Raw genomic sequence first — 27,838 nt, forward strand, 5'->3', positions numbered from 1 at the left:
ATTTCCACCAGTGACTTTTATAAATTATTGTCTCAAAAGGATGTACACAGGGTAACTAATGCCACTTATTTCTTAGATAGCAATTGAGAGTTTGTCCAGTTGAAACTCTTAAAATCACATACCTCACACTTCAGGGACATTTGAACATTTTCAGTGGAGAAAGATAAAGGTTATATGTATTTAGAGGTTTTATGGACTCTCGTCTCTTCGGTATTTCGGGGACCCCTGTTTCATATTGATATGCCTTTGTCTTAAGCTGCCTTAAATCCACTGAGAGAGTTGGTGGGGCTTTAAATACGTGTAAACACATGATACACATAAAAATTTATAACCATATTGTATGATAAAATACGTCATATTCTTTCATGGACTGCGTCAAGATTTGGATATAGCCATCTGCTACCACCGCTTAATAATTTGAGTGTCCCATGGTAATTTGGATTCCTCTTGAAAGGATAATCACTCACCTAGGAAATTCTTATAGTATGCATGGTCGCAGCTTGTGAATCTGAACATGCTTTCTGGAAGAACTTAGCTAAAAATACCCTTGAACAGGATGATGATATGCTGTTGTCTGCTGAGCACGATGGGATGCAGGAGGTGCTTGAAAGCTAGGGAAGAGGTGGCGGGTGTTCCTGATGGGTAACGGCAAGCTGATTCTGGGATTTGCTCCCCCGTGGGCCCGTTACCGTGTCAGAGCACGAGCCACCAAAGAGTCTGCCTCTCTCACCCGGCTGGAGAAGCAGTGAGGAGGTTGGGGAGTGAGGCCCCCGTGCCCCTGCATCCCGTCCCCGCGGAAGTGTTCACCCGTGCAAGCGCGTACAGGACAGACGTGCACATCTAGTGGTCTCCTGGAACGTACTGGTTCTTTACCAGTTTCTGTCATGACAATTTCTTTTCCGCACAGCTTTGAGCTTGAAAAGTTGTGTCGTTTTATCATGTCTGTGAAGAAAAACTATCGTCGGGTCCCTTACCACAACTGGAAGCACGCAGTCACGGTGGCACACTGCATGTACGCCATACTCCAGAACAACCACGGGCTCTTCACCGAACTCGAGGTGGGTGTGCACACGCTTTCTCTCTCCCGCTTCAAATAACCTGAGTGGGTTGAAGTACTCTATGTCTGGAGTACGTTTATGAAATAGTTAGGCGACTCTATGTCATTCCAGGACAAATTTTGGTTCCGTAAATTCACAGAAGCACACTTTTTAAATTGTCGTACCCAAGCATTTTCCCTATTATTTTGTATAAGGAAGGTAGATACAGAAATTCCAACTTCATCAAAATATCCCTCAAGGAAACACTCCTTTTTGTAGTCTTTCTTCCCTATTAAAGCTGAATTCTTCTGAAAGGATGTAAACAAAGTGAATTGTTCTCTTTGCCCTTATGCCCTGGATGATGGAGACATATCCTACCCATCTGAGAACCCAGAGCATTAAATACAATTAAAACATAAATGCTTATCTGACCTTCTCTAGCATAAGGGAACAGGGGCTCGGCAATGTTCCATTGATTCACCGGACTTTACGGACTTGGAGTTGGTGACGCACTCAGAGAAGATTTGGGGACACCTAGTCCATTCGTGCACTGCTGTCGAGCCCCCTCCTTGAATGCCCAGCCCACATTTGGTAATGGGGCGCCTTCGCCCCAGCTGTGCTCCTCCCAGGCGGGACCTTCCTGATGGCCTCACTGCCCTCTCTCCACAAGGTCCCAGCAGCCCTATGAAAGCCCTAACTCGAATCCACCCTTCTCTCCTCCTGCTTCAGGACACGTGAAGAAAGGGAGCTGTGTCTCTGTGATAAAGAAATTGTGCTTCTCCCAAGGTCATGTCCACCAACACTAGAACCCTGAGGTCCAGTCCTGTCCTTTCCATCCTGTCAGACCAAATTCACAATTTGGGTGGGAAACTTGAAAGATGCATTTTAGAAAAAAAATGCTATTGTAAAGAGTCAAAACGTTCCTTTTTTTCTTAATAATCTTTAGATGGGGCTTAGCCTAATAAATTATTTATCACACACACACGATGAAATTTTTTCTTTTTTAATATAAATTTTTCTAAACAATTTTCCATTTCATTGAACCCCACATTTTTGAAAATTTCAGTATTTCTCCATTCACTTCCTTTTAAGAAAGCAATTTTATTATCTTTTCTGCCAAAAGTTAGCCTGTAAGCTTGAGAATTATAGAAATTATTCTTTTGGATTATATTAAAATTTATATTCAAAAATGGGAAAATTTTAAGACAAATGAGATAAGTTTTGTTACTACATATTGACTTCCATTTAAGTTTCTAGAATTATATCATTCTGTTTCTCCAGAAACTTCAGGTCTTTTGGCTAAAAATAACCCCCAAATAACATACATAAGTATTTAAAATATATTTTGTAAGGTGCATATGTAATCTCTAGTAGAGCTTTAGAAATGACCATTTGATGTTTTTAAAGGAAAAGTTAACAAAGGTAGTTCTTTACTTTGTAAGTTATTTTCAGATGCTTGATGCTGGCATACACTTGACAAAACTATTGAACATCAATACAAATAAAATCGGTTAAAAGGAATTAGAAAGCTTTTATCTATTGTACCAGGTTTTACAACCTTGAGATTTCTTACCAGATTCATTATGGCTGACGTTGCAGCATAAAATATGGGAACAGCCCCCAAACCAAACGACCCCCAGAACATACACAGTTCAGTGTCTTAAGACCTCCGAACACTTAGGGTTGGTCCCCTGCCTACCGCATAGTTTAGGGGTGCGGGTGCCCGGGGCGACCTCCCCGCCCATTAGGTGGCAGGAGAAACCAGCGCGGCTCGGCGAGACTAAGGCAGCAGCAGGGCGCAGGCGCAGTGCTCCGGTGGGGCTTTGTGCAGGCGCCGCGGCCGGTGGCGCCGCGCACTCCGGCTTCACGCCCTCCTCGATGCTGCCCGGGCTCCTGTCCAGAGCCGCCCTGCCAGTTGCCCTGGTCTCAGAGGTCCCTGCCCTCGCGGTTCTTCCCTCCCCCGCCCCCCGCTCCGTTAACTCGCTCCCTCCGCGCTGGGTCCTCCGCAGGCTCTGCATCCCGTGCAGGTCGCAGGCTGTGACCTCCACCTCACTGCACCCTCTGGCTCTGCCTCTCCGCTCGGCTCCCTCCGGATTTCTAGGCTCTTCTTTGCCGCCGGCCCCTGGTGGAGCCCTTGTGCTGGCCGCCTGCAATTCCTCTCCTCCCCTTTTCTCTGAAACCAGCTCCGTCACCCCCCAGAAAATGCTCTGGTCCAGGGGCCGTGCGGGTCCAAGGGTCAGGGCTCAGTTTTCCTCTTTGCGTCGCTGTCCTCACGTGGCTTCCAGGACCCCCAGCACCCTCGGTTCCCGAGCGCTCCTCCAGCCCGCTCCCCTTTCAACTTTCCCTTCTCAGTGAAGACCCCGTCCATCAGCGTCTAAGGCTGATGACCTGGCCCTCAGGCTTGGCTTCCCCTCCCCCGCTCGCCGTCCTGCCCTCCTTTCTTCTCATGCCCAGCCTGCCAGAAAGCTCTGTTGATTCTGCCTGCAGAATCTTCCAGACTTTAGTCATGTCTCCTAAGCCTGCGTTGCTAGCGTCCTGGTCTAAGCTTCTGTTATGTTTTGCCTGAGTCACGACGAAAGCCTCCCCCAGTTGTCTCCCACCCTCCTGGAGTCTGTTCTCAATACAGTGGCCAGCGTGGGGATCTTTAAAGAGCGTCAGCTAGATGATGTCACTGCTCTGCTGAAAACCCCGCCATCGGTCCCTGGATCACAGATAATACAAGATCTTTACCCTCCCCTCCCCTGCCCTGCCCTCAGGTTCCTCTCTGTCCTCTCCCCGCAGCCCCTGCAGTGGTCAGTCCTGGTCATGTGACTCTGGTCCTGTGACTCGCAGGCAGGCTCCCCTGCCAGGATGTGCGCTGGCTGAGAGCCCCGCCCCCGCCCCCGCCCCCACCCCCGGGAGCCACCTGCGTCTCCCCTTCACCTGCACCTCTGCCTCTCTGAGGCCCATCCTGACTGCTGTACATCACAGCCACCCGCCTCTCACCTGTCCCCTTCAGCCTGCTCTTCCTTTTATCTTTTTGTATACAATTTGCCATTTTTCACATGCTGTATGATTTACTTGCTATATGCCTCATTTATGATAGCAGTAACATCGTTAGAATTTAATATTGAATAGATTTTTAAGTGAAGAACTGATACTGTCCTCTCCTTTTGCAGACTTGCTTTATCTGTGATTCTTTGGAACATTTGCTTTAATTTGATACCACCTACCCTTTTTACCAGAGTCGATCAGGAAAACTCAAGGATAATTTGATTGTTAAGTTCCTAAGCAGAAAGACAAAGAAACTGCTTAAAAAAGAAGTTAGATTATCTGTTACTTCAGGCATTCATGAGCATGTTGGCTGCATCAGTGACAGAAGTCAGTGTGATAAGAATACTAACCGTAACTTTCCTCATGTCCCATTTCTTTGTTTTGAACATCTGTGCACTGTGGTTTCTCCTTAAGCGCAAGGGACTGCTAATTGCGTGTCTGTGCCACGACCTGGACCACAGGGGCTTCAGTAACAGCTACCTGCAGAAATTCGACCACCCCCTCGCGGCCCTATACTCCACGTCGACCATGGAACAGCATCACTTCTCCCAGACCGTTTCCATCCTTCAGGTGAGGCGCCCAGGGCCACGTGCCTGACCGCTGCCCCGTGTGTGCGTCGTCTTGTCAGAGAGACCCACGGTTTATACATAAAAGAGGGATATTCTTCTGGCTTTCTTTAGAAACAGCAGCTACATCTTATCGTAAAACCTTTTTTAAAAGATTTATATATTTTTTGCAATCACATTTGATTTTTAAGTACGTTATACCCTAAGGCAAAGTTTGTTTCACGTAGTTAATTTAATCTACATGGCTCATCATGTTCTTGAACCAGAATGTGTTGAACAACGAATCTTGAACGTTAGGCAAACAAGATTTTAAGTGCATTGAAGTTCTTTTATTTTTTCTTTTGTGTGTTTTTAAATCGAGTTTTCTTGCTTTTAAGATGTCCTTAGTGACTGAGCTGGATGCTGACTGGTCTCCCTTCCCTGTGAGATACGTACGCTCCTTCTTCACTTCAAACCTTTTTCTCAAAGTCATCTTAACTACGTAACTATCGCCTCGTAATGCTTTGACTCCTCTCACAGACAATTTTTAAAATGTGATCTCTGTTTGACTTAAGAATAGTGGACCCCGTTTCTTCCTCTCACTGTCAGCACCTCAAAATAGGAAGAGAAATCTTATTAGATCTTTTGATTACGTGTCTACGGGAAGGATTTGGAATTTTCAAGGTTGGGACGCAAAGCCCTGGCAGGACCTCAGCAGCGCCTGGCTGTGGGCGACTTGCGAAGCAGAAAGGTGTCTGCCACTTGGTGCAGTTTTCCTTTCTTGTGTAGCCCAGCCCTCCCCTGACCACCCAGGGCTCTTTTCCTCTCCGTAGCTTCTCCTAGTGGTGCCTCATGGTCTCAGCTGTCCCGGTGATTGGTAGTACTGCACACTCAGATCTTTTCAAAACCCAGCAACATGTACGTGGTCAGGCCCCTTTTCCTCAGGGCTGAGAAGGTAAATGGTGAGCTTACTGAAGTGCAGGTGCTCTTCTGATGACCTGCGGGGTAGAGCGAAAGGTCTGTCAGATACGGAGTCATATCCGGCAGGTGGCTGAATGTCCCCCTTGCTCCCGGGCTGGTTCTATCCCTGAAAGCAATAGGTAGTCACCATTCCCGATGTTCCCTTGGCACCAATACTTCATTTTTTAAATGATGTATGTTATGTACGTTTGGCTGATAGATACATACATACATACATACATACCTAGAAATTTAGGCAGGATAAAAGATGTGTGTGGATATATGTATATTTGTATGTGTGTATAATATAGATGCATGTCCCTATATATGTGTGTGTACAATAGGTGTATATACACACACATATGTATTAACACACACGTGCATTAGAACACGCTTTTTGTAAATAGACATTTATAAAACTTTATGACAGTTTATATCTGCTTTCCCCTTAGGCTATTTATTTGCCCAGGAAAAAGGGTCTATGCCAGAAAGGACATCAGGACGCCTTCATTTAGAAATAATTAGGCCTCCTGGGCCCCATGTGCATCCTGTGTCCTAAATGAATTCATACATGTGACTGTGACAGCATTTCTGGCAACTTAATCTGCAAATGAATTTTAATAGCCTTCCTGAAGTTCCCTCAGAAAACCTATTTTAAATATAAGAGAATTTACAGAGGCCAGGGTTGCAAGGTACATCGCTGCTGGATGGAATAAGATATAAACTGTGTGATACAGCAGTGATACAAAGCAGAAGGGGTGGAGAGGGTCTGACCCAGCCAAGGAAGACTTCTGGCAGGAAGACTTACTCCGTTTGCCGCCGTTGACAGTGGAGGTGGCACAGAGCAGTTTGTCGCATTTTCAGCAAACCCTCAGCCACGTGGGGGCTCTGTGTTACATGATGCGGTGTTCCTAGAATGACCAGAGCACCATCACGGGGACTCAGGCAGTGAATTAAGTTCAGGCACGCTGCTGGCATCCACAGAGTTGTTGGAGGGTAGTTCGATTCCGAGTATTAGAGAAGGCATTTCAGTCACTGGTGGGGGGAACATAAGGGCACCTTTGTTCTTGTGTCTTTAGAGAGGTGAGGTTCTCAGCAGACGAACGGGATGGGAAGCCGGCTAGAAGAACCGTCATGGCCACAGGTTCAGCCCACCAGTTAAAATCTGAATCTGTATCCTGGCTTGACCAACACCTCCTGTGTGAGCTGTGACAGGGAGAAACATAGGGGGCATAAACTCGCCCCATCTTCATGGGCAGGAGCATGGCGGAGGGCCCCTTCATTTTCTGGAAATCTCTAGAATCTGCTGATCGTACATGCTCACGATAGCTCCTCTGAGTTTTGCTTCTCAGATCCATCTCACTGCCTCGTGAAATTCGTTTCAGTAGCGAACATATTTATTCACTGCCTCGCAGCTGCCAGCCCATGTTTCAGGCCCGGGGGGACAGTGATAGCAAAAGCACAGATGCCTGTTGCGTCCACAGCTCCGCCCTCAAGCGGCTCTTCTTGCCGCTCCACCTGGCCGGCCTCCTGGGGTCCCAGCCATCCTAACAGGCTGTGGCTCTCACGCCTGTGTGTCAGCCTGGGGCACCGTAAGGTTCTGTTTCCAAACGCTTGAACTGTGTTTGGCGTTCAGTGTGGCCACAATCGTGCTGAGTTACTTTACAGCTCCCGTGATGGTGCCTCACTCACCCCACGGGCCAGTGACCCTGTTAGAGTCCTTCCCCCTCACCCTGCCCCCAGCTCCAGTCACCAAGCCCTGCCAGTTTGAAGTTTTGTCAGGACACCTCCAGACTTGACCAATTAAGGTGATATCCTTGGCCGAGAGTAAAATTTAATTTCAACATCCAGTCACTGAATTATCAGACAGAACAATATGTCATTACGTCACACGGAGCCCTCTGATAGGTCTGTCCGCCCAGCGGTCAGGGTAGGGAAGGGTTTCTCCTTCGGCGTCCTCATCTCCGCAGGCAGCCTTCAGCGCTCTGGCTGCACAGAGGATCGCAGTCCCGAACTATTCATCCTTTGGCAACGTGGCCAAAGAGGAGATAAAAAAATTCACCACGATGGTTAGAGATGGTTCCCCACGAGGCCTCCTCAAAGCTGTGTGTGTGTGGCTCTGTGTGTGTGTGTCTACAGACCACAGTCTCGTTAACCCGGATGCTGACTTTCAGTGTTGTTGCCACAATTACTTATGGGATAATCTGGGCGACTGGGGAAGCGTGGGGAAGAGGCCCCCTGTGTGACCACAGCAACCTCAGCAAACAGAAAGGGGAAGTATATTTAAAAGCTAACCTCAGTCCTTCACACACTAGCACAGAACTATTCACGGTACAGCACGGCAGGAGGGGTGTATGTTCGTTCACACTTGCCTTCACTTCCATCACAGGGAGAAAGATGCAGTGGGCAGTTCCCACCCTCCCCACCCGCCCCCGCCCCGAGTGGGCAGTGGGAGGAGACTAAGTCAGGAATGAAGTAAGGAGAAGTGTGAAAGCATCTAGAGGAAAGATAGGCTCAGATTCTTAACTTTTGCTGAGCTGCCCCTTGTCTCAACATTGGGTCTCAGGACTGTTTTCCCGGTGACTGGGGCCAGGGGCTGTGTACAGGCCGTGAGGGGCATTCATAGGAGACAGAGTTCCCATTTGGCGCCTGTAGTGGGTGCTGAACTGGCCCCTCTGAGCGTACAGTCTCCTACATGTCCATCAAGGACCTTTCCCGAGTGACATCCCAAATTCCGCCTTCATTAGACGTTGTCTGTTTGACTGACTTTTCCCCCAGTTTTTTTTTTTTTTTTCTTTTTCTTTTGCGGTACGTGGGCCTCTCACTGTTGTGGCCTCTCCCGTTGCGGAGCACAGGCTCCGGATGCGCAGGCTCAGCGGCCATGGCTCACGGGCCCAGCCGCTCCGCGGCATGTGGGATCCTCCCAGACCGGGGCACGAACCCGTGTCCCCTGCATCGGCAGGCGGACTCTCAACCACTGTGCCACCAGGGAAGCCCCTTTTTCCCCCATATTGATCACCACTTCCCCAAACTTGTGGTTCTCAAATTTATCTTCCAAATATATGTCTGAACATGTTATTGTCCTTTTTTTTTTTTTTTTTTTTTTTTTTGCGGTACGCAGGCCTCTCACTGTTGTGGCCTCTCCCACTGCGGAGCACAGGCTCCGGACGCGCAGGCTCAGCGGCCATGGCTCACGGGCCCAGCCGCTCCGCGGCATGTGGGATCTTCCCGGACCGGGGCATGAAACCGTGTCCCCTGCATCGGCAGGCGGACTCTCAACCACTGCACCACCAGGGAAGCCCTGCATCCGGGCCTTTTTAAAAAACTTTTACTTTAGTTCTTACCATTTCTGTATTAAATTTGCCTCAGCTGCACGGAAGTGTCTGTGCTTCCAGCGAACATTCAGGGTCTCATGCCTCCTCTGTTCCTCCACCGGTCCTTCAGAATTCATGTCGCCACCGAGAAGAGCGTCCCATGTGCTCCCATGGTCTTCACTGACCTCATTCGTGGGGACCATGCTACTCTATTTTTTGTGTACCACTGAACAGCGAACGCCTTAAAAAAAATGAACTTACGTTGTTTAAGACCTTGGATATAGTAGCTACTAATATCCTTACCCAAAGTGAGACGCTACAGACTGAATATCTGCTCAATGAGACACACATTCCTCATTTTGTGGTGGGAAAGATACAGCTATGGCAAGAAAGCAGTGCTCTAACAGTGAATCAGAACGCTGAGAATCCTTAGACCCATCATGTTTGAGAGTTAGGAGGGACCTTAAGGACCATCCGCCTTAAAGACCTTAAAGTGTGTCCCCGATAAGTCTCTCAGCATCAGGACCGTTTCAGCGTTGTTTCTATTCTCTCGTACATATCTCACAAATCTCAGCTGCTTAAGCAGCTGAGCCTTTACAAACAGAGCCCACTCGTAAGCTTTCACAGACGTAAGAATTATATGCTCCTTACCTATCTTGGGACTTTAGAAACATTGCTGGGTATAAAATGCTTGTTATTTTATGCTTGATTGATACAACATGGGATCAACTGCCTTGAATTAATATAAACTTTAAACAGCGTAACCTGGAATATTAGTTATAATAAACTAATCAGTTGGTATATAAAAGCATCTTATTATTTTGTGAGGTTTTATTAGGTTGTTAACTAATGTGAAATTGGAGCTTTCAAAGCATTTTCAGCGTTTATCTGCTGTGCTTGGTTGCTGTATCTCCCTTATTGTCTTTTGTTTTGGTAGGAGCAAAGTGTTGATAAATATATACTATATTCTCTTGAAAGGAAGGGGCCATCTATTGTTTTTTTTTAATCACTTATTCCCTTTACTCTTGTAAAATGTTGAAGGAAGTAGTCCAGCTGTTCATCATAAAGGTTCACTGCTGAACTTTTCCACCTAGTTTCCCTTTAATATCGAAAAGTAAAGTAAAAAAAGAAATAATGAATCTGAAATAGCCAGCAGAATATACAGATCCTTTAAAATGGGTCTTACTTTGTCTTAGGTCATGGACACTTTTGAGAATCTGATGAAAACATGTGTTTATGGATGCCACACTCAACGTACTATATACAGTTGTAGTGAGTTCATTGCTCTGTGGTCCCCAAGAGAATTTATAGAACCCAGGCTAAGAAGTCCCTATTCTAGAGAGGTTAAAACGTAAAATCCAACAGTATGTGAGAATATTTTATGTGCTATAATTTAATAGTTTGTTGGTGATAGAGAGAGTAAATCATATAAATATAGATCACACGTGATTCCTCTTCCGACGACCTGCCAAGAGCAGATGTGTGCGTGAGTACCAGCCAAACACATCCAATGTGGAACATGTGTATGAGGGGGGAGCCCAGGTCACAGAGCATTAAGTGCTGAAGCAGAGGCCAGCTGCTTTACTTGAGTTATGATCAAAGCAAAGCAGCTTTCTTAGCACAAGTCAGAGTCAAGATTTCTTTCTTGTAACTTTGTACAATACAAGTTTAGAGTTGAGGTTGAAAGGGGCTTGGAAGTTAATTACCTTCCCAGTGACTAAATCCCCGCCCCTTGTCTCCCATCAGTTACTAACCAGCCTGTGTTTTAAATGTTTCCACAAACAGCATCCCATGCATAGTTCACCTGGTAACTCTGAACATTTAGATGGTTCTTCCTTGTGTTGAGCTGAAGTCCTGTCCTTATCATGTCCACCTCTTTGGCCCTATTGTATTTATGAAGGCTGCTTCAAGTGAGATTACATTACTAAAAATTACTGAAATAACCAGTTTATATAAGTACTGCAGTTTTTCTTTAGTCAAATAAAAATGTTGTTAATGCTTCAGCAAATACTTCATTTCAATTAGATATCAAAGATTCATTTAAATTTTATAATTTGAAAGTGCAATCGTGTGTTTGAAAGTGCTTTATAACCTTAGAGCATTCTACAAACATGTCCTTACTATTATCATTGTCTGAAAAAGAACCAACTAGAACTAACTCCATTTATCATAGGATAATTTAAATATAAATATAATACCTTAAAAGTAAATAATACAGGAAGATTCTGATAACCGAAAATAAATGTGGCACATACAACCTTATTTCAGAGTAATAGGAAGCAGACGATATCTTAGTGAGATGTCTGATTTTGTAAAGAAATATACTTTAATAATTTGAAGTTTGTCATGTAATTTATCAGTCAATATATGTAGCTTAAGACAAGCGGGAACGATTGAAAATCAGTTTATAGTACAACTGTGTTGACTAATGAATCATTAAAAAATAATTGATGAACCCACAAATTGAATATCTACCTTTTTTTGTTTGAACAAAAATGACCCGTTTTAACCTCAACTACAAATAAAACTTAAAATCCTGAGGAAGAAATTATTGTAAAAAGTTTTTAAAAGATTCATATACAGAAGAATAATTATGAGAAAACAGAATTCAAATGACCAGTGTTTGGTCTTGTTTAGGGTGATGATCTGCTGGGTCCCTCTCCCATGAGGACAGAAGACAGGATGGCCTTACGGTTTTTGCACCTCAGGGATTTGTGCTTTATGTAAAAGCATTCTTGCCTGTAGGGAGAGTTTTTAATTTGCCTAAATTTTATGTTCAGGTCCTGGGACATTTTCTTCTATGATACAGAGAAAATAGTTTATTAATCATGAGGCTTGCGGAAGTGGACAAATATATAGATGACTTTTTAAGCCCATTAATTTCCAGTAGAATGTGAAACTTACCGAAGTTCTTAAGTAGTTTAAAAGGAAAAGTCTTTTACTTAAATATTTTGCATATTCCAGTCCTTTAATTCCTTACTAGAAATATCCCAAAACTAGGTGTATATTTAAATCACTGGGATTTTATGGTGGGAAATGTTACGTAGTTTAAATAGTTCATTGAAGTGGTAGCTTCATTGTTGTATCGTGAAGAGAAACCAAAACATTAATTTCATTAGTCATTTCAAACTATCCTTTTGTTCCCCCAAAACCTGTCCTGACCAAATGCCATTGACTGACTGTTGTTTCAAGTAACTGAAAATGTCATTAGATTGGAGCTTGTGCTTGTTATTGGTGGTGTTTATTTGTATTTTTTCCCTAGTTGGAGGGGCACAATATCTTCTCCACCCTGAGCTCCAGCGAATATGAACAGGTGCTTGAGATCATCCGCAAAGCCATCATTGCCACAGACCTTGCGTTATACTTTGGAAACAGGAAACAGTTGGAAGAGATGTACCAGACCGGATCGCTAAACCTTAATAATCAATCACATAGGTAAAAATAATTTTTGAAAGTTTAGTAGCCCAGGAAGTGTTATTTGGAATAAATTTATATTTAAAAACAAAAGTGTAATTTGGCATAAATTTATATTTGAAAAAAGAAATGTAAAAAGAATTTATGTGGTTTTTTTTTGTTTGTTTTATGTGCACTTTATATTTACTTTGGATATTTCGTTTTGACAAGATTGCTGACGATGTATTGTGAAGGTCACTAAAATATGAATTAGAATTTAAACTGGTCACATAGGAATGGGTACTTTTAAAGGGAAGTCATTTTCCAAGACGCCTCTCCTTGAATTTATCACAGTCCAGCGTTTGGTCATTGACCTCACAGACTCAAAAGCAAATGAAAATGGATTCATCAGAATCCAGATCTTATTAACCAAGCCAATGCGATTGATCTATAAAACCTGAATTCCATTTTATTGATCTGCAAGCATACATTCTAGTTATAAGCATCAGAATATTGGCATTCAGCGTGGTCACAATCCTTCAGGAAGCCAAGTGGCAGTCCAAAGTTGGTCTGAACGTGGGGTCAGAACAGAGAGAATGAGATTCCTTAAATGTTCTAATGCATCAGGCTAAGGCAGTTTGATTCCTTTTTTTCTGAACAGGCGTGACTTGCCCGCTGGGTTCAGAAATGTATCACGTGTTTTCATCGTGCACCTGTCCACCCATCTGTCCATTAGAGCTCAGTCCACTGGCTAAAACCCCTCTTGGCCTTGCCGGTGTGTAGGTGGTTACCACCAGCTTTTCTTTGTAGGACTTTCCTTTTGCCGTTTCCATGTCTGACTAGGTCCATCTTAAGTGATGCCGTCTTTATCTTTAGATTTGGGGAACGCTTGTTTATTGGTTCATCCTAGTCTTGGTGAAGTTGAATCTATTCTTTTTTGCTCGGATGCTTTGAGTACCTCCTCTGTGATCCATTAAGGTACTGATCATAACATTTCTTTCTAGAGAAATCCGCTTTCAGTTCTTAGAAGCAGTTCACTCAGGTACCCCAAACACAACACATTAGGTCTACCAATGACTAGAGACAGATACATAATAAATAAAGTTGACCTCTTCAAGAATATGATCATCAGAGTTTTTATGGGGAACCTTCTTTGAGGAAAAAAATATACATCTTAATTTTACAGAGGGCAGTCTGGACACATTGCCAGCACCCTCCCAGGGTTGGCAGAAGGGTCAGTGTCATGCAGGACAACACACCCTCTTCTGCCTGCAGCCCAAGGGATGCGTGTGATTTAAAGTCTTCATGTCTGTAGAAACGGGAGTTTGTCCACGGTTCTCTTTCTTATGGCAATGGTAAGACTGGAGAAATATGCGCTGGGTTAAGGTATCCTTTGGCTTGCTGAAAACTATGTGTATACACTGTTTTTAAGTTATAAATAAGAGTCATGTAAGTAGTAACAAGTTTCTTGCATATGATTTTAGCAAAATGATTACAATAGTAATATTCTTATAAAATAGAAAATTTAAAAATCTAATTGCAAGTAATATTATACTTGGTGCTTAATGCATATGTACATGTTAGTGGTGTATACTGTATAGTTACGATGATTAAATCATTTTAAAGGTGTTGCATATTTGTTTTAAGAATTCAAAGAGTGCAGGTATATACAAGAAAAACAATAATAGAGTCGTCCGTGGGTGTTCGTTCCCGGAGCCCCTGCAGGTACCAGAATACGGGTATTACGTCCCTTGTATAAAATGGCCCTGGACGATGAATAGGGTCACTCTTCCGTCTGCACAGAGCGGATGAGAGACCCGGGGGTCCGCTGGGTCCTGTTCTGCAGAACCAATAGAACCATGCATTCTCCTCTGTTTATTCTAAGCTGTTTATATGCACAAACATACATCTTTAAACAAAAACATGATTACAGGCCTTCCTCGGTATCCACAGAGAATGCGTTCCAGGACACCACCCGCATAACAAAATCAGTGGATGTTCAAGTCCCTAAATCCCTTCGTCGGCCCTTGGCCCTCGTATCCGTAGGTTCCGCCTGTACAGATTCAAGCAACATAGTACAGGATCCGAGGTCGGTTGACTCTGCGGATGCAGGACCCACAGATGAGCAGGGCCGACGGTATACCAGATGCTTGCCTATTTTTAAGAGTTATGTGACATCACGTAGTATGGAGGACTAGCTAAAGGCTCACTAAACCTTCCTCCTATTGATAAGATGTTTCTAGAATTTTGCACCATAAATAATTCTGCAATAACCTCTTATAAAGTCATCTACTGTCCTTTAAAAATATATATCACATTGCATACGGTGCTAGAAATGTAGATACATGTTAAATTTTCTAAAAGGACGGTAGAAATTCACACTTCTCCTCACATAGGGTGAAAACTGTCTCTCTTTAAGTATGCCATTCTCTGACAACTCCCTGCATTAAAGATCTTTTCATGTTTGTTGACTTTGTTCCTACTTCTGTTTGTTCACAACTTTTGTGTAATTTTTGTTGAATTCTTTACTTTTTTTATAAATCAGTTTGCATTCTATATTTTTGTTAAGGATGTTAACATTTTCTCTGTTATATGTTACAAACATTTTCTTAGGTGCTTTTCAAAAGTTTTATTTAGATTTTATTTTAAATACAAAGAAATTTAATTTCATGAAGCCAAATCTTTCATTTGTTTTTATCAAATCTGGTTTCCTGTCTTGCTTATGAAGACCTCCCCTATCCTCAAAGTAATATAAATTGTACTTAAAATTTTCTTTGCATATTAATGCTTCTGGAGTTATACTTTTTATGAACATAACTTTATTTCTTCCTGATGGGTTGAATCAATACCATTTAATTAACAATCTATTTTCTTCCACTGAATTGAATTGAAGTTTCATATAAACTCAAATACTTCTTTGGACTCCTTAAGCCATGTAATTGTTAATTATCTAATCCTCGACTGTGATCATACTGTTTTGATTATTGTAACTATGTTGAAATTTATCATACATACCTGGTAAAATAATCTTCATCTTTCATTTACTTTCCGAAAACTTCATGGAAATTGTTACTTAGTAAATGCATTTTTTACATTTTTATAAGGAAAATTTCAAACTTAAGAAAAGTAGAAATTATACTAAAATGTATACTCATACCCACATTCAAGGATTATTAACATTTTAACATATTTTTTGCCTTTATTTTTTGACTGTGCCACTTCCTTGTAGATTATAGACATCATGACCCTTTATTTCCTTCATAGTGAATACTTAAAAAAGAAAAAGAATATTTTATCGTGTTTGTTTTCAATTAAAAATATCCACATTGGGATTTTGATTGCAGTTACATCGCATTTATTTCTTCACTTGTAAATGAGAGTGTATTGGCTTCTCATCCAAAAGCATTGACATGACTTTTTAGTTTTGGATAACATTTTATATAGTTTATTTACACAGATCCTATCTTTTTTTAGTTAAATTATACTGGTCACGTTATAAATGTTATCACTTGTGAATGTGTTTTTTCCAGTTTTTAATGGAAATACAATTTCCAGTATAAAAAAGTTATGAATTTTTATATATTTCTCAATTTTGCTTCATGTTTTTAGAAAATTTGTTATTAGGTGCTTATACATTTGTGTATTTGTTATGTCTTCTCTATGATTTATCCTCTTGTCACTATGAAATTCTCTTTTTATTCTGTTAATACTTCTTGCCTTAAAGTTTTCTGTGTCTAATAGCCACACCAGCTTTCTTATGCTTACTTATTGGCATGTCATATTCTTCTCCAATCCTTTACTGTTACCCTATCTGCATCCTTATATTTTAAATGTGTCTTGTAATCAGCAGTAGTTGAGACTTTCAGTGGCTGCTTCCTTTAGGACTGTCAGTTCGTTTGCCTTTAATGTAATTATATTTATGTTTGTCTCATTTCTTGTTTGTTTTCTCTTTAACCCTTTGTTCTTTGTCCTTCCTTTCCTGTCTTCACTGGAGTTAATGAAATGTTTCCTTTGTTGCTGTGTTCTATATCTTCTATTCGTTTTTATTGTTACGCTTGTATGTTTTCAAGTGGTTGCTCTTGAGTTTACATGAATCTGCATTTTTCAGTCCACCTTGAATTAATATTACTCCATTTCTGTACAATGTAACAACCTTAAAAAGACAGAATCCGGTTATGCCCAGTTTTGTCTTTTATGCTGTTGTTGTTAAATATTATACTGCTACATATGTTGTATACACCACCAAGGTTGCTAATACTTTAAATTAAATAGTTAATAGATTATTAAAGAATTTTTTACAAAGAAAAAGATAATCTGTCATATTTTCTCATATGTATACCATTTCCAGTGCTTTGCATTCATTTGTGTAGATCCAGATTTCCGTCTGGTAATTATTTTACCTCAGTCCAGACAGCAGATTCTTTCAGCCTTAGTGTATCGCCTTTATTTTGGCTTCACTTTTCCAAGATATTTTTGCTGGATTTAGGATTTTGAGTTGACAGGCTTTCTTTCAGCATTTTTAAAATGTTATTCGGTTGTCTTCTGACCTCCATCTTTTTCTTTTTTCCCTGATGAGAAGTCAGCAGTCATGCTTATTGTTATTCTCCTGTATGTAGCGTGTCTTTTTATTTAAGATGTTCTCTGTATCCTTGGTTTTTCAGCACTCTGTTTATAATGTGCCTCAGTGTCCCCTTGTACTTGTCCTTCCTGAGTTCCTCTGAGGTTTCTGGGTCTCTGGGCTGCTGATTACAGGAAAACATAGTAAAGTTTTAACCATTTTTCTTCAAATATTTTTTTCCGTCAACCCATCATTTTTCTTCTGCAACTCTAATTACACATGTGATAGATCACTTAATACTGTCTTACAGGTTATTAGGGCTCTGAACTGTTTTTTCAGTCATTTTTCCTCCCTGGGCCTCCCTGGGTAATTTGGTATGATTCGCCTTTAATTTCAATGATCCTTTCTAATGTTCTCTCCAATCTGTTGTCCATTCCATCCAGTGATTTATTTTGTATATTGTGTTTGTCAGTTCTGAGATTTATTTGGGGTTCATTTTTATAGCTTCTATGTCTCTTTTAAAATTCCTGTCTCTTCACCCGTTGTATCCAAGTATATATTTTCCTGAGATTCTTTAGTATATCTATCAGTTACTTAACAATGCTTGTCTTCATTTCCACTAACTGAGTCCTCTGTGGGTCTTTTTCTGTTGACTTTTTTTTTTTTTCTGAGTCATGGAACACATTTTTCTTTTTCTTTAGATGTCTAGTAATTTTTTAATTTATATGCTACGTTGTGGATAATATGTATTCTCTGTTATCTTTCTGGATCCTGTTATCCTTCTCTGAAGATAATTGACTTTTATTCTAGTGGCCAGTTAAATTTCTCATGGATTATCCTAAATTTATGGATATGTGCCTTAAGCATTTTTTGTGTGGTTCTGTTTCTGTTTTGGCCTTGGTCCTTAGGTCCAGGCAAGGATTTGAGGGGAATATGATTGCATATTTGGGGACTATCGCCTTTGTGGCTCTCTCCTTTCCAGGATTTTTCTCCTCAAATTCCATGTGCTCTGACAGCCCAGATGCTAACCTCTCCACCATACTGTGACTTTTTGGGGGCCTCTAAATGTCTCATACCCCAACTGAGCCATAATCTTAGCAGAAAAGCTAATAAATGTGGATTATGCCCAAAGGTTTTGAACTCCTTTCAGTTTCTGCCTGCTTTTACGTACTCAATTGCCTTCAATGAGTTGTTTTTAAATTTTGTTCAGAATTTATTCCGTCATGACTAGAACTCTAAAAATGTGTTTTCTAGCAATTTTATTATGTTTTCTGTGTCAGTTGAAAATATTAATCTCTTGGATTTTCTAGGCATACTTTCACATCATCTACAGTTAAATATCATTCGTTCCACTTTTCTGATATTGATACCTATTTTGCTTTCTCATCTGACTGTATAATTAGAACCTACAAAACAGTATTGGATTATGGTGAAAAAGCAAGTATATCTAATATGTGTTTGATTTTAATTGTAGTGATTTTAGATTTTAATTTTTTATGTGATTTTTTTGGTAAATTATTTTCATCTGGTATGAGTTTTTTTCTTCATTTCTTGTTTATATTACTTTTTATTAGGAATTTTATCAAATTCATATTCAGATTTCAGTGATAATATGATTTTCCTAATTTCTGTGTTATTGATTTCTTATGTTATTAATAGATTTTTAAATTTCCTAATTTTGTGCTACCACTGAGTTCCTTGTACTCTAGTTTCCCATGGAATTACTTTTTTAATATACTAAGGAAATCAATTTTTGCTTTTTTGCTTTTTTAGCAAGTTTATGTTGAATCCATTAATTGACATGTAGTTGTTTTTCTGTATGGTATCATAATTTGCTATTAAGATTATGATAGTTACGAAATTAAATTTCTCTCTGGTCTAGAAGGGTTTAAATAACTAAAGATATCCATTTGGGGAAGCTTAAATTATATTTATTTGTAAAACCATTACAGTCTGGCACATTTTTTTAATGGAAGATCTTTAACAAACATTTTAATGTCTTTTGTGGTTTGAGGTAATTGTTTTGGTTTTTCCATTTTATTTCACCTCTTGGTCAACTTATTTTGCTAGAAAATCATTTTTCCTTTAGACTTTCAAATTCACATAAAATATTTACACAAATTATTCTCACTTAAAATTTATTTATCTTACTATATCTGTAGTTATCTAATTTTCAATATTTTTATTTCTCCCTTTGTTTCTTAATCAAATTTGTCCTTTCATTTTAATTATTCCTTTTTTACAAACTTCTTAAAAATTTATCATTTCTTTCTTGTGTGTTTGCTCTTTCATTATTTTTTTTTTTTTTCGGTACGCGGGCCTCTCACTGCTGCAGCCCCTCCCGCCACGGAGCACAGGCTCCGGACGCTCAGGCCCAGTGGCCACGGCCCACGGGGTCCATCCTCTCCGCAGCATGCAGGATCCTCCCAGACCGGGGCATGAACCCGCGTCCCCTGCGTCGGCAGGTGGACTCCCAACCACTGCACCACCAGGGAAGCCCTCTTTCATTCATTTTAACTTTTATTTTTATACCTTCTTTGTACCTTAGTTGTTCCTTTTCTTATTTCTCAAATTTCATAACAAAACATATATATATATTATCATCTGACTACTAATTGAACTGTACCCTGCAAGTTTTTGATGAAGCATTATTCTTTTTCTTAGTTTTTAGATAATTTTCATTTCTGTTTCCATTTCCTCATTGATGTAGAGATTAATTTAAAAGAGTTTCCTAATTTCCAAGTACTTTGGGTATTTGCTTACTTTTTGTTTTGTTTCTAAGGGTGCTACTTTGGATCCTTAGAAAAGGATCCAAAAGAGAATATGACATATGAATTCTCATATATATCTCCTAATTTTTTATAAGATAAACGAGTGATTAAAGCAAAAATAATAATTGTACTAAGGTGAGGTTTATAGCATATGTAGAGATTAAATATATGAAAACAATCGCACAAAGAATGAGGGGCACCTAAAATTATAGCGTTATAAGGTTCTTATGTTTGTGAAGGGTGAGAGTGAAGTGCTAAGTGGAACAATATTAAATTTATGTGTGTGTTATAAGTATGTATATTGTAATGTATAGAAACCATGAAAAAATAAAAGTATAGCTTTTTTTAAAGAAAGGAAAAACGAATAATAAAAAGTACATTTTATTAGCCCACAATGCAGCAAACGGAAAGCAAATATGAAGACAGTAGACTTGAACCCAATCAAACTAACAATTAAACGTAAATGGATTAATACCTCAATTGAAAACCAAAAATTATCAGACTTGATAGAATAACAAGACTTAATTATATGTTATATAAGAAATACACACTCTAAATAGGAAGACTCAGATAGGTTGAAAGTAAAATGATGAGAGAAGATATACCATGCAGACACCTTAAAAAAGCTGCGTGGCTGTAGTAGTATCAAACGAAGTCGTTTTGAAGGCAGAATACTGTGAGCCAGTAAGAGGGATAATTCACCATGACAGAAGGGTCAACGCATAGAGAGAAATGACACTGCAAAATGTGCGCGCGCACCTAATTAACAGAGCTGCAAAACACATGAAGGAAAATCTCACAGAACAGAAAAGGAAACTAAACAAAACCATAGTTCAAGAGTTTCACATTTTTCTTTAAGTAATTTATAGAGCAAGTACATAAAAATCTAAGGCAAAGGAAAAATCAACACTGTCAACATAACCTATTTTATATACACTGAACACTAAAAAATGACTACACATTCTTTTCAACTGCACATGGAATATTTATAAGATAGACTGTGTGCTGGTACCTAAAATAAATCTCAATAAATTTCAAAAGATCGGATTCATAGAATATTTTTTATTGTGATGGAAATAAAAATCACAATAACCTATGTAGAAAAGCCCTACGTATGTGGAAATTAAACAACACACCTCTAAATAACGCATGTGTCAAAGAAGACATAACAAAGGAAATACGAGAATATTTCAAACTGAATGATAGGGAAAACAAACTATCACAATTTGTAGGATTCAGCTAGAAGTTTATTTTTAAATGCCTGTGTTAGTCAGTGTGTTAAGATGACACCTTAAGCAGCTAGAAAAAGAAGAGTAAATTAAACCCTAACTTGAAATGAATAATCAAGAGAGGAGCAGAGCAATAAAATGGAGAGCAGCAAACAACAGAGAAAACCAATGATGCCAATAGTCGGTGCCTTGAAAATATTACTAAAATGTATAAACCCCCAGCAAGACTAAGTAAGGAAAAAGGAGAAAATACCGATCACCAATACTAAGAGTAACAGAGAGGATATTGTTGCAGAATATGGGCAAAAAGAGGCAGTAAGAGATTATTATAAATAATTTTATGCTAATTTGAAAAACTTAAAAATGGAATAATTCCTTGAAAATTACAACTTACTGTACATGAACCAAGATGAAACAGAAAATCTGAATATCCCCTTAAAGAAATTCTATCCTTAAACAGAAAATTCTCCAGGACCTCATGGTTTCACTTGTGAATTCTATCAGACGTTTATGGAAGAAATAATATCAATCTTACACAAAATGTTACTGAAAATGAGACTACTACTTACCACTTTATTTTATGAAGCCCGAATAGTACTGATACCAAAAGCTGATGAACACATTACAAAAACAGTAAATTAAAGATCTATATTGATTGACATGTATGCACTGCTATACTTAAAAGAAAATGCCTTTCCATGAAAAAATAAAGATCTATATTCCTTATGGACATAGATCCAATTCATGACAAAGTATAACAAATTCAGTCACATATTCAAAAGACAATATAACGAATGGATTTTATCTCAGGGATAGAAAAGTGGTTTAACTATTTGCTAATTAATATAATTCACAGTAATGGAACAAAGAAGAAACACCATATGATCATAGCCAGTGCATTATACTGAAAATAAGTAAATAAATCAACAAATAAAGTTAGAAAGGAAAAAGTAAATCTGTCTTTATTTTTAAATCACATGCCATCTACTAAAAAATTCCTCAGGAATCTCCAAAAACATCTACTAGAATTAATAAGTGACTTTAGCAAGTTCACAGGATACATTTAAAAATTAATTTAGTTTATATATGAATATTAATTGGAAATTCAAATTAAAGCAATTCCATTTGCAATGTCATTTAAGAAATAAATTTAACAAATGATATAAAGTCTCTTAAAAAATAAATTTAACAAATGATATAAAATCATTTAAAAATAAATTTAGCAAATGATAAAATACATGACATTTCCTGAGAGAAATAAAGAATACTAAACGACTGGAGAGATGTTTCTGATTATGAAATTGCAACACTCAATATTGCTATCGATTCTCTACAAACATTCCTCCAAAACTGCAATTCTAGTCAGAATATCCACAGGCTACTTTTTGTAGAAAGTGACAAACTGACCTCAAATTTATCTAGAAATACAAAAGACCTAGAATAGTCAAGGCAATTTTGACAAAGCAGAGACAGATTGGAGGACTTATACTATCTGATTTCAAGACTTACTATAAAATAACAGTAATCAAGACTGGGTGTACTGGTGTTAGGGTAGACAAATTGGGACAGATTACAGAAGACCCATTCTATGTAGCCTGTTGATTTTCATCCAAGGGGCCAAGATAATTCAACTAGGGAAAGGATAGTCATTTCAACATTGCTTTTTAATTACGGAGGTTTCAGATGGATGATAGACTTAAATGTAGAAGCTAAAATTATAACATTTTTAGAACAAAACATAGGAGAAAGTCTTCATGATCTTGCATAGGCAAAGATTCCTTAGCACACAAAAAGCATTAACCTTCAGAGATGTCCATCAAAGGGTACAAACTCTCAGTTATGAGATTAATAAGTTCTGGGGATCTAAGGTACAGCATGGCGATTACAGTTAGTAACACTGTACTGTACACTTGAAATTTGCTAAGTGGATCCTAAGTGTTCTCACCACACACACACACACACACACACAAAAGGTAACTGTGTAAGGTAATGGATGTGTTAATTAAATTGTGGTAATCATTTAACAATATATACATATATCAAATAATCACGTGTACAACCTAAATATATACAACTGTTTTTGGTCAGTCATGCCTCAATAAAGCTGGAAAAAACAAAACAGAAAAGCACTAACCTTCAAAGAAACAAACAAATGATAGATCGTCTTCATCATATTAAAAACTTATGATTTTCAAAACAGCTTTTAAGGAAATGAAAAGACAAGCCACAGAATGTGAGAAAATATTCTCAATATTTGTGTTTGATAGCAGTCTTATATAACTCTTACAACTCAATAATAAGACAAATAATCCAAGTAGAAATTACATGAAAAAATTTCCTTTTCAATTTATTTAAGAAAAATTTGACTTACTTTAAAGGAGATTAAGTATGTTAGTACAGATGCTGTCAAGTGAAATACAGTATGTGAAGTGTACTGTCTGACATGTGAGCGTATTGTGTCAGAGGCTCTTGAGGGATCGGCCAGTCAGTAATGGGAGAAGGGAGCAGAGACACCAAGGGAGACACCCAATTCCACAGCTACAGATTCGGTACCTTTCAGTGCCAAGACTAGGGCGAGCGCTGGGTGTGCAGCAAAGAGCCAGACATCCCCTGGCCCTGCTGTCCTGGTCCTTCCAGTCTAACAGGGAGGTGGATGCGTCAACTAAATAACTCTACAACACATTAAAATAAACTTGTGTTCTAGAAAACTCTTATGGGATGAATTGTGTCACCCCACAGAATCATAAGTTGAAGTCCAGATTCCCAGAATGCGACAGTATTTGGAGATAGGGCCTTTATAGAGGTGATTAAGGTAAAATGAGGCCATGTGGGTGGGCCGTAACCCAACATGACTGATATCCTTGGAAGAAATTTGGACAGAGATGTGTCAGTGGGGAGACCATGTGAAGACACAGGGAGAAGATGGCCATCTGCCAGCCAACAAGAGGAGCCTGGAAAAGATCCTTCCCTCATGGCCCTCAGAAGGAACCAACCCTGCCAACACCTTGATTTGGACTTCTGGCCTCTAAAACCGTGAGACAATAAATTTCTGTCATTTAAGCCACCCAGTTTGTGGTACTTTGTTACGGCAACCCTAGCAAACTAATACAGAAGCTTAAGTGAGTTTTTGTCTTCTGCAATCAAAGAGCCCAACTGACCCTGGGAGCAAATAGTCTTGAGTTTGGGAAGGCACGAGCCTGGCCAGGCCTAGAGACTTCACGGGGCTTCCTGGGGGTGGGGTGGCCCCCGCTGTGCGCCTTTTTGTCTTCATTGTCACCCCCATCCCCACTGCTTCCTCACCCCGGCCCACAATCCCTCCAGACACTCATCTCCCGCCCTGGGTGGGGAGTAAGCCGGTAAGGAGACTCCTGCCTCACCCCTGCCCGGTCCTGGCCTCCCTGATGTTCTAACCCTGATCAGCTGTCACAGTCCTGCGGGAAGGGCTGGATTCACTGCCAGGAAGAGAAACTCCAGGGATCCCACTTTCTGCTTCTGGGGATAAACGGGTGGAGTGAGATTCTCCAGCCCTGACTAACGCGAGGTTTCATGGAGAAGGGAAGTTGAGAGAGTCGTAATGACCGTACTGAAGAGCAGTTGAGCTCCCCCACTGCAGCATTACCCGGAATCACAACCTGCATGATTTGATTCTGTTTGCAGTCACAGCTGCCGTGAACTAACACCCAAGCCATCGGAGCAGGGTGAGTTCAGTTTGTTTGGTAGGATATGCTGTCTGAACCCATCTGGGCCTGGTGATTTCTGTTTTGGAAGGTTATTAATTATTGACTAAATTTCTTAAATAGATACAGACCTGTTTGGATTGTCTATTTCTTCTTGTGTAAGTTTTGGAAGATTGCATCCTTTAAGAAATTGATTCATATTATCTAGGTGACCAAAGTTGTGGGCGTAGAGTTGTTTGTAGTACTCCTTAATTATCCTTTGAATGTCCATGAGATCTGTAGTGACGTCCCCTTTTTCATTTCTGATATTAGTCATTTGTATTCTCTTTTTTCCTTAGTTAGACTGGCAACAGGCTTATTGCTTTTACGGATCTTTTCAGAGTCAGCTTTTAGTTTGGTTTATTTTCTCTGTTGATTGCTGTTTTCAATTTCATTGATTTCTGCTCTAATTCTTACCGTTTCTTTTCGTCTGCATATTTGGATTTAACGTGTTCTTCTTTTTCTAGTTTCCTGAAGTGGAAACTTAGATTTTTAATTTTACATCTTTCTTCTTTTCTCTTATATGCATTTAATGCTGTAAATTTCCTTCTAAACACTGCTTTCACTACATTCCACAGATTTTGTTAAGCTGTGTCCTCATTTATGTTTAGTTATAAATATTTTTAAATTTCTCTTGTCTCTTCTATGACCTGTGTGTTATTCAGAAGTGTTTTTTAATCTCTAAGTATTTGAGGGTTTTCCAGCTATTTTTCTGTTATTGATATCTAGTTAATTTCTTTGTTATCTAAGAGCATACATTGTATGATTTCTGTTCTTTTAAGTTTGTTAAAAAGTGTATTTTATGGTCTGGAACATGGTCTGTCTTGGTGAATGTTCCATTTGAGTTTGGAAAGAATGTGTCTTCTGCTGTTGCTGGATGAAGCAACCTACAGATGTCAGTTGTATCATTGATGAAATTATTGGATTCAAATATGTCCTGATTTTCTGCCTGCTGGACCTATCCAGTTCTCACAGAGGTGTGTTGAAGTCTGCAACTATAGTAGTGGAGCTGATATACTTTTCCTGGAACTTTGATCAGTTTTTGCCTCACCTATTTTGATGCTCTGTCGCTAGGGGAATACAGGTTGAGGACAATTATACCTTCCTGGAGAATCGATCCCTTTATTCTTATGAGATGTTCCTCTTTATTGCGGATACCTATCCTTGCTCTGAAGTCTGTTCTGTCTGAAATTAATCTGGCTGCTCCCATTTTCTTGTGAATAATGTTAGCCTGGTATATCATTCTCCACCCATTTACTTTTAGTCTATATGTGTGTTTATAGTTAAAGCGTGTTTCTTATAAACAACAAATATTCAGGCCTTATTTTCTGATCCACTCTGATAATCTCTTTTAATTGGTGTATTTAGATCATTGACATTTAAAGTGATTTTTGATTACTTTACTGTTACTGTTTTCTATCCTTCGCACTTGTTCTTTGTTCCCAATTTTGTCTTCCACTTTTTTCCTGCCTTTCACACAAAGGCTTGGACGCAGATATTCACGGCAGCATTATTCATCATATATCTAAACCAGAAGCAGCCCAAAGGTCCAACAGCAGTGAATGGATAGACAGTTTCTGGCACTTACTCAGTGGAATACTGTACTGTTCAGCAATAAAAGAAATTAGAAACTACAGATTCATGCAACATCATGAAGAAATCACACAGTCATTATGCTGAACAAAACAGTGCCTACTCTATGAAAACATTTTTACCAAATTCTAGAATAGGCCAAACAAATCAATAGTGTTAGTGATTGCGGTAGAATTCAGGCTGGCAGGTGTTGGTGTTGGATAAGGGATATTGAACAGGAAAGGGCAGAAGGTGTGTCTGGGTCATGAAAATGTTCCCTGTCATCACTGGTCTGGTGGTTGGACTGTATACATTTTCGTACTCACTGAACTATATCTTTCAAATTCATGCATTTAATTCCATGTAAGTTACACCTAAGTTAAAGTATGAGCAACAAAAATGTACAATCTAGAAGTATGATTCTGTGATAAAATATGCTACACTTTCGTTTCAAGTGTTTTGTTCTTAAACAAGGTAGAGTATGTCAATTATATCAGTAGGCCTTTAAATGAAATCTTTAAAATAAATAGAATGGTCCTTAATTCACCAAATCTCATTTCTGTGAGGTGATTAGGAGTTGATGAGCTCATAGAAGCAGTTCACAGAATTCTGCATGGTACTGAGCAGCTTTTAATCTATTTTAGTATTATTAGTGAATTCAGTATTCATGCATTGGACACGGCTTTGTTGGCCTTTCATAGATTTTCTTGTGAGGATTCCATAATGATGTATGTAAGAAATTGCATAATTTGAGCCATTCTGCGTTATCCTAGGAAATGGTAGACATGGAGTTCAGCCACGGGGGCATTTTACAAAGGCTCAGGGCTGCCCTCGCTGTGGGAAATGTTTATCTTCTGCTTTCTATTTTCTAGAACCTTTACTACACTTGAGTTAACACAGACATCATTCCCCCTGTGACTAGGGTACGTATTCCACCACCTCTGTCATAGACACAGGTTCGCTTCAGATGTTCTGTACATGGCATCGTCTATAACTTGACAGCTGTTTCTCCAGTGAGAGCTGCAGTTTGCGGAAATAGCTCCACTGAGCACTGTACGAAGTGGACAGATATCGTCTCCACATTAGGCTGGTTTTTACATCTAGCTCCTTGTTTTCTTGCTCTAGCAATTTCTGCTCGAAAGAAACATGGCGAGGGCTCTCTTTCCTGACTCTGCTGGCGCATTCACGGGGCAGGTGCCTCCAGGGCTGGCTGGTCCACATTCACGGTGGCCGGGGGTTCTCTGCGTGTGGTTTGAAAAGGATGCTTCTCCAAAGCTGTTTTCTATCTGTTAGTTAATGTGCAGTCTATAAGCTGGAAATATACTTTTGAATAAAGTTTATTATGTTATTTTACTGTCTATCTTTGCTTAACAGTGTGGTACCCTTCTTTGATCGTGAATTCTTGTTCTCTTTCGGGACCCTGTTCCAGCAGCACTTTCTGGTGCAGGCGTTTACTTCAGCCCACTGATGTTCTTCTCCTCTTACGTGAATATCCAACTTAGTTTAGTTTGTTTTATACCTTTAATTAATTATTTATCTGGTATTCGACGTTTTGTAGTTTAATATATGATTATATTTCTTAGAAGATAATTGTTAAGAGATAGTAATTGTAATTGCTCCAATAGATAGTTAATAAATGACAGACATGGCCTCTCCCTTTATACCTGGAATTAATACTAAAACACAAAAGATGCTACCATTGGTCTGAGG

The 27,838-nt window shown here is 39.7% G+C and overlaps 1 protein-coding gene across 1 annotated transcript in view; it reads left to right on the forward strand.

The window, feature by feature from the left end:
• The window catches only part of PDE10A (phosphodiesterase 10A), a gene marked incomplete at its 5' end in the record, with an annotated part of 577,771 nt that overhangs the window by 532,294 nt on the left and 17,639 nt on the right, over positions 1 to 27,838 (forward strand). Inside the window, 3 exons of the mRNA XM_082855961.1 lie at positions 908 to 1,058; positions 4,485 to 4,640; positions 12,152 to 12,324. Coding sequence (XP_082712087.1) covers positions 908 to 1,058; positions 4,485 to 4,640; positions 12,152 to 12,324 — 480 coding nt within the window. The remainder of the gene's footprint in view (positions 1 to 907; positions 1,059 to 4,484; positions 4,641 to 12,151; positions 12,325 to 27,838) is intronic.

Source organism: Leucopleurus acutus (assembly GCF_964270905.1).
Source record: "Leucopleurus acutus genome assembly, chromosome: 15".
Lineage (NCBI taxonomy): Eukaryota > Metazoa > Chordata > Mammalia > Artiodactyla > Delphinidae > Leucopleurus > Leucopleurus acutus.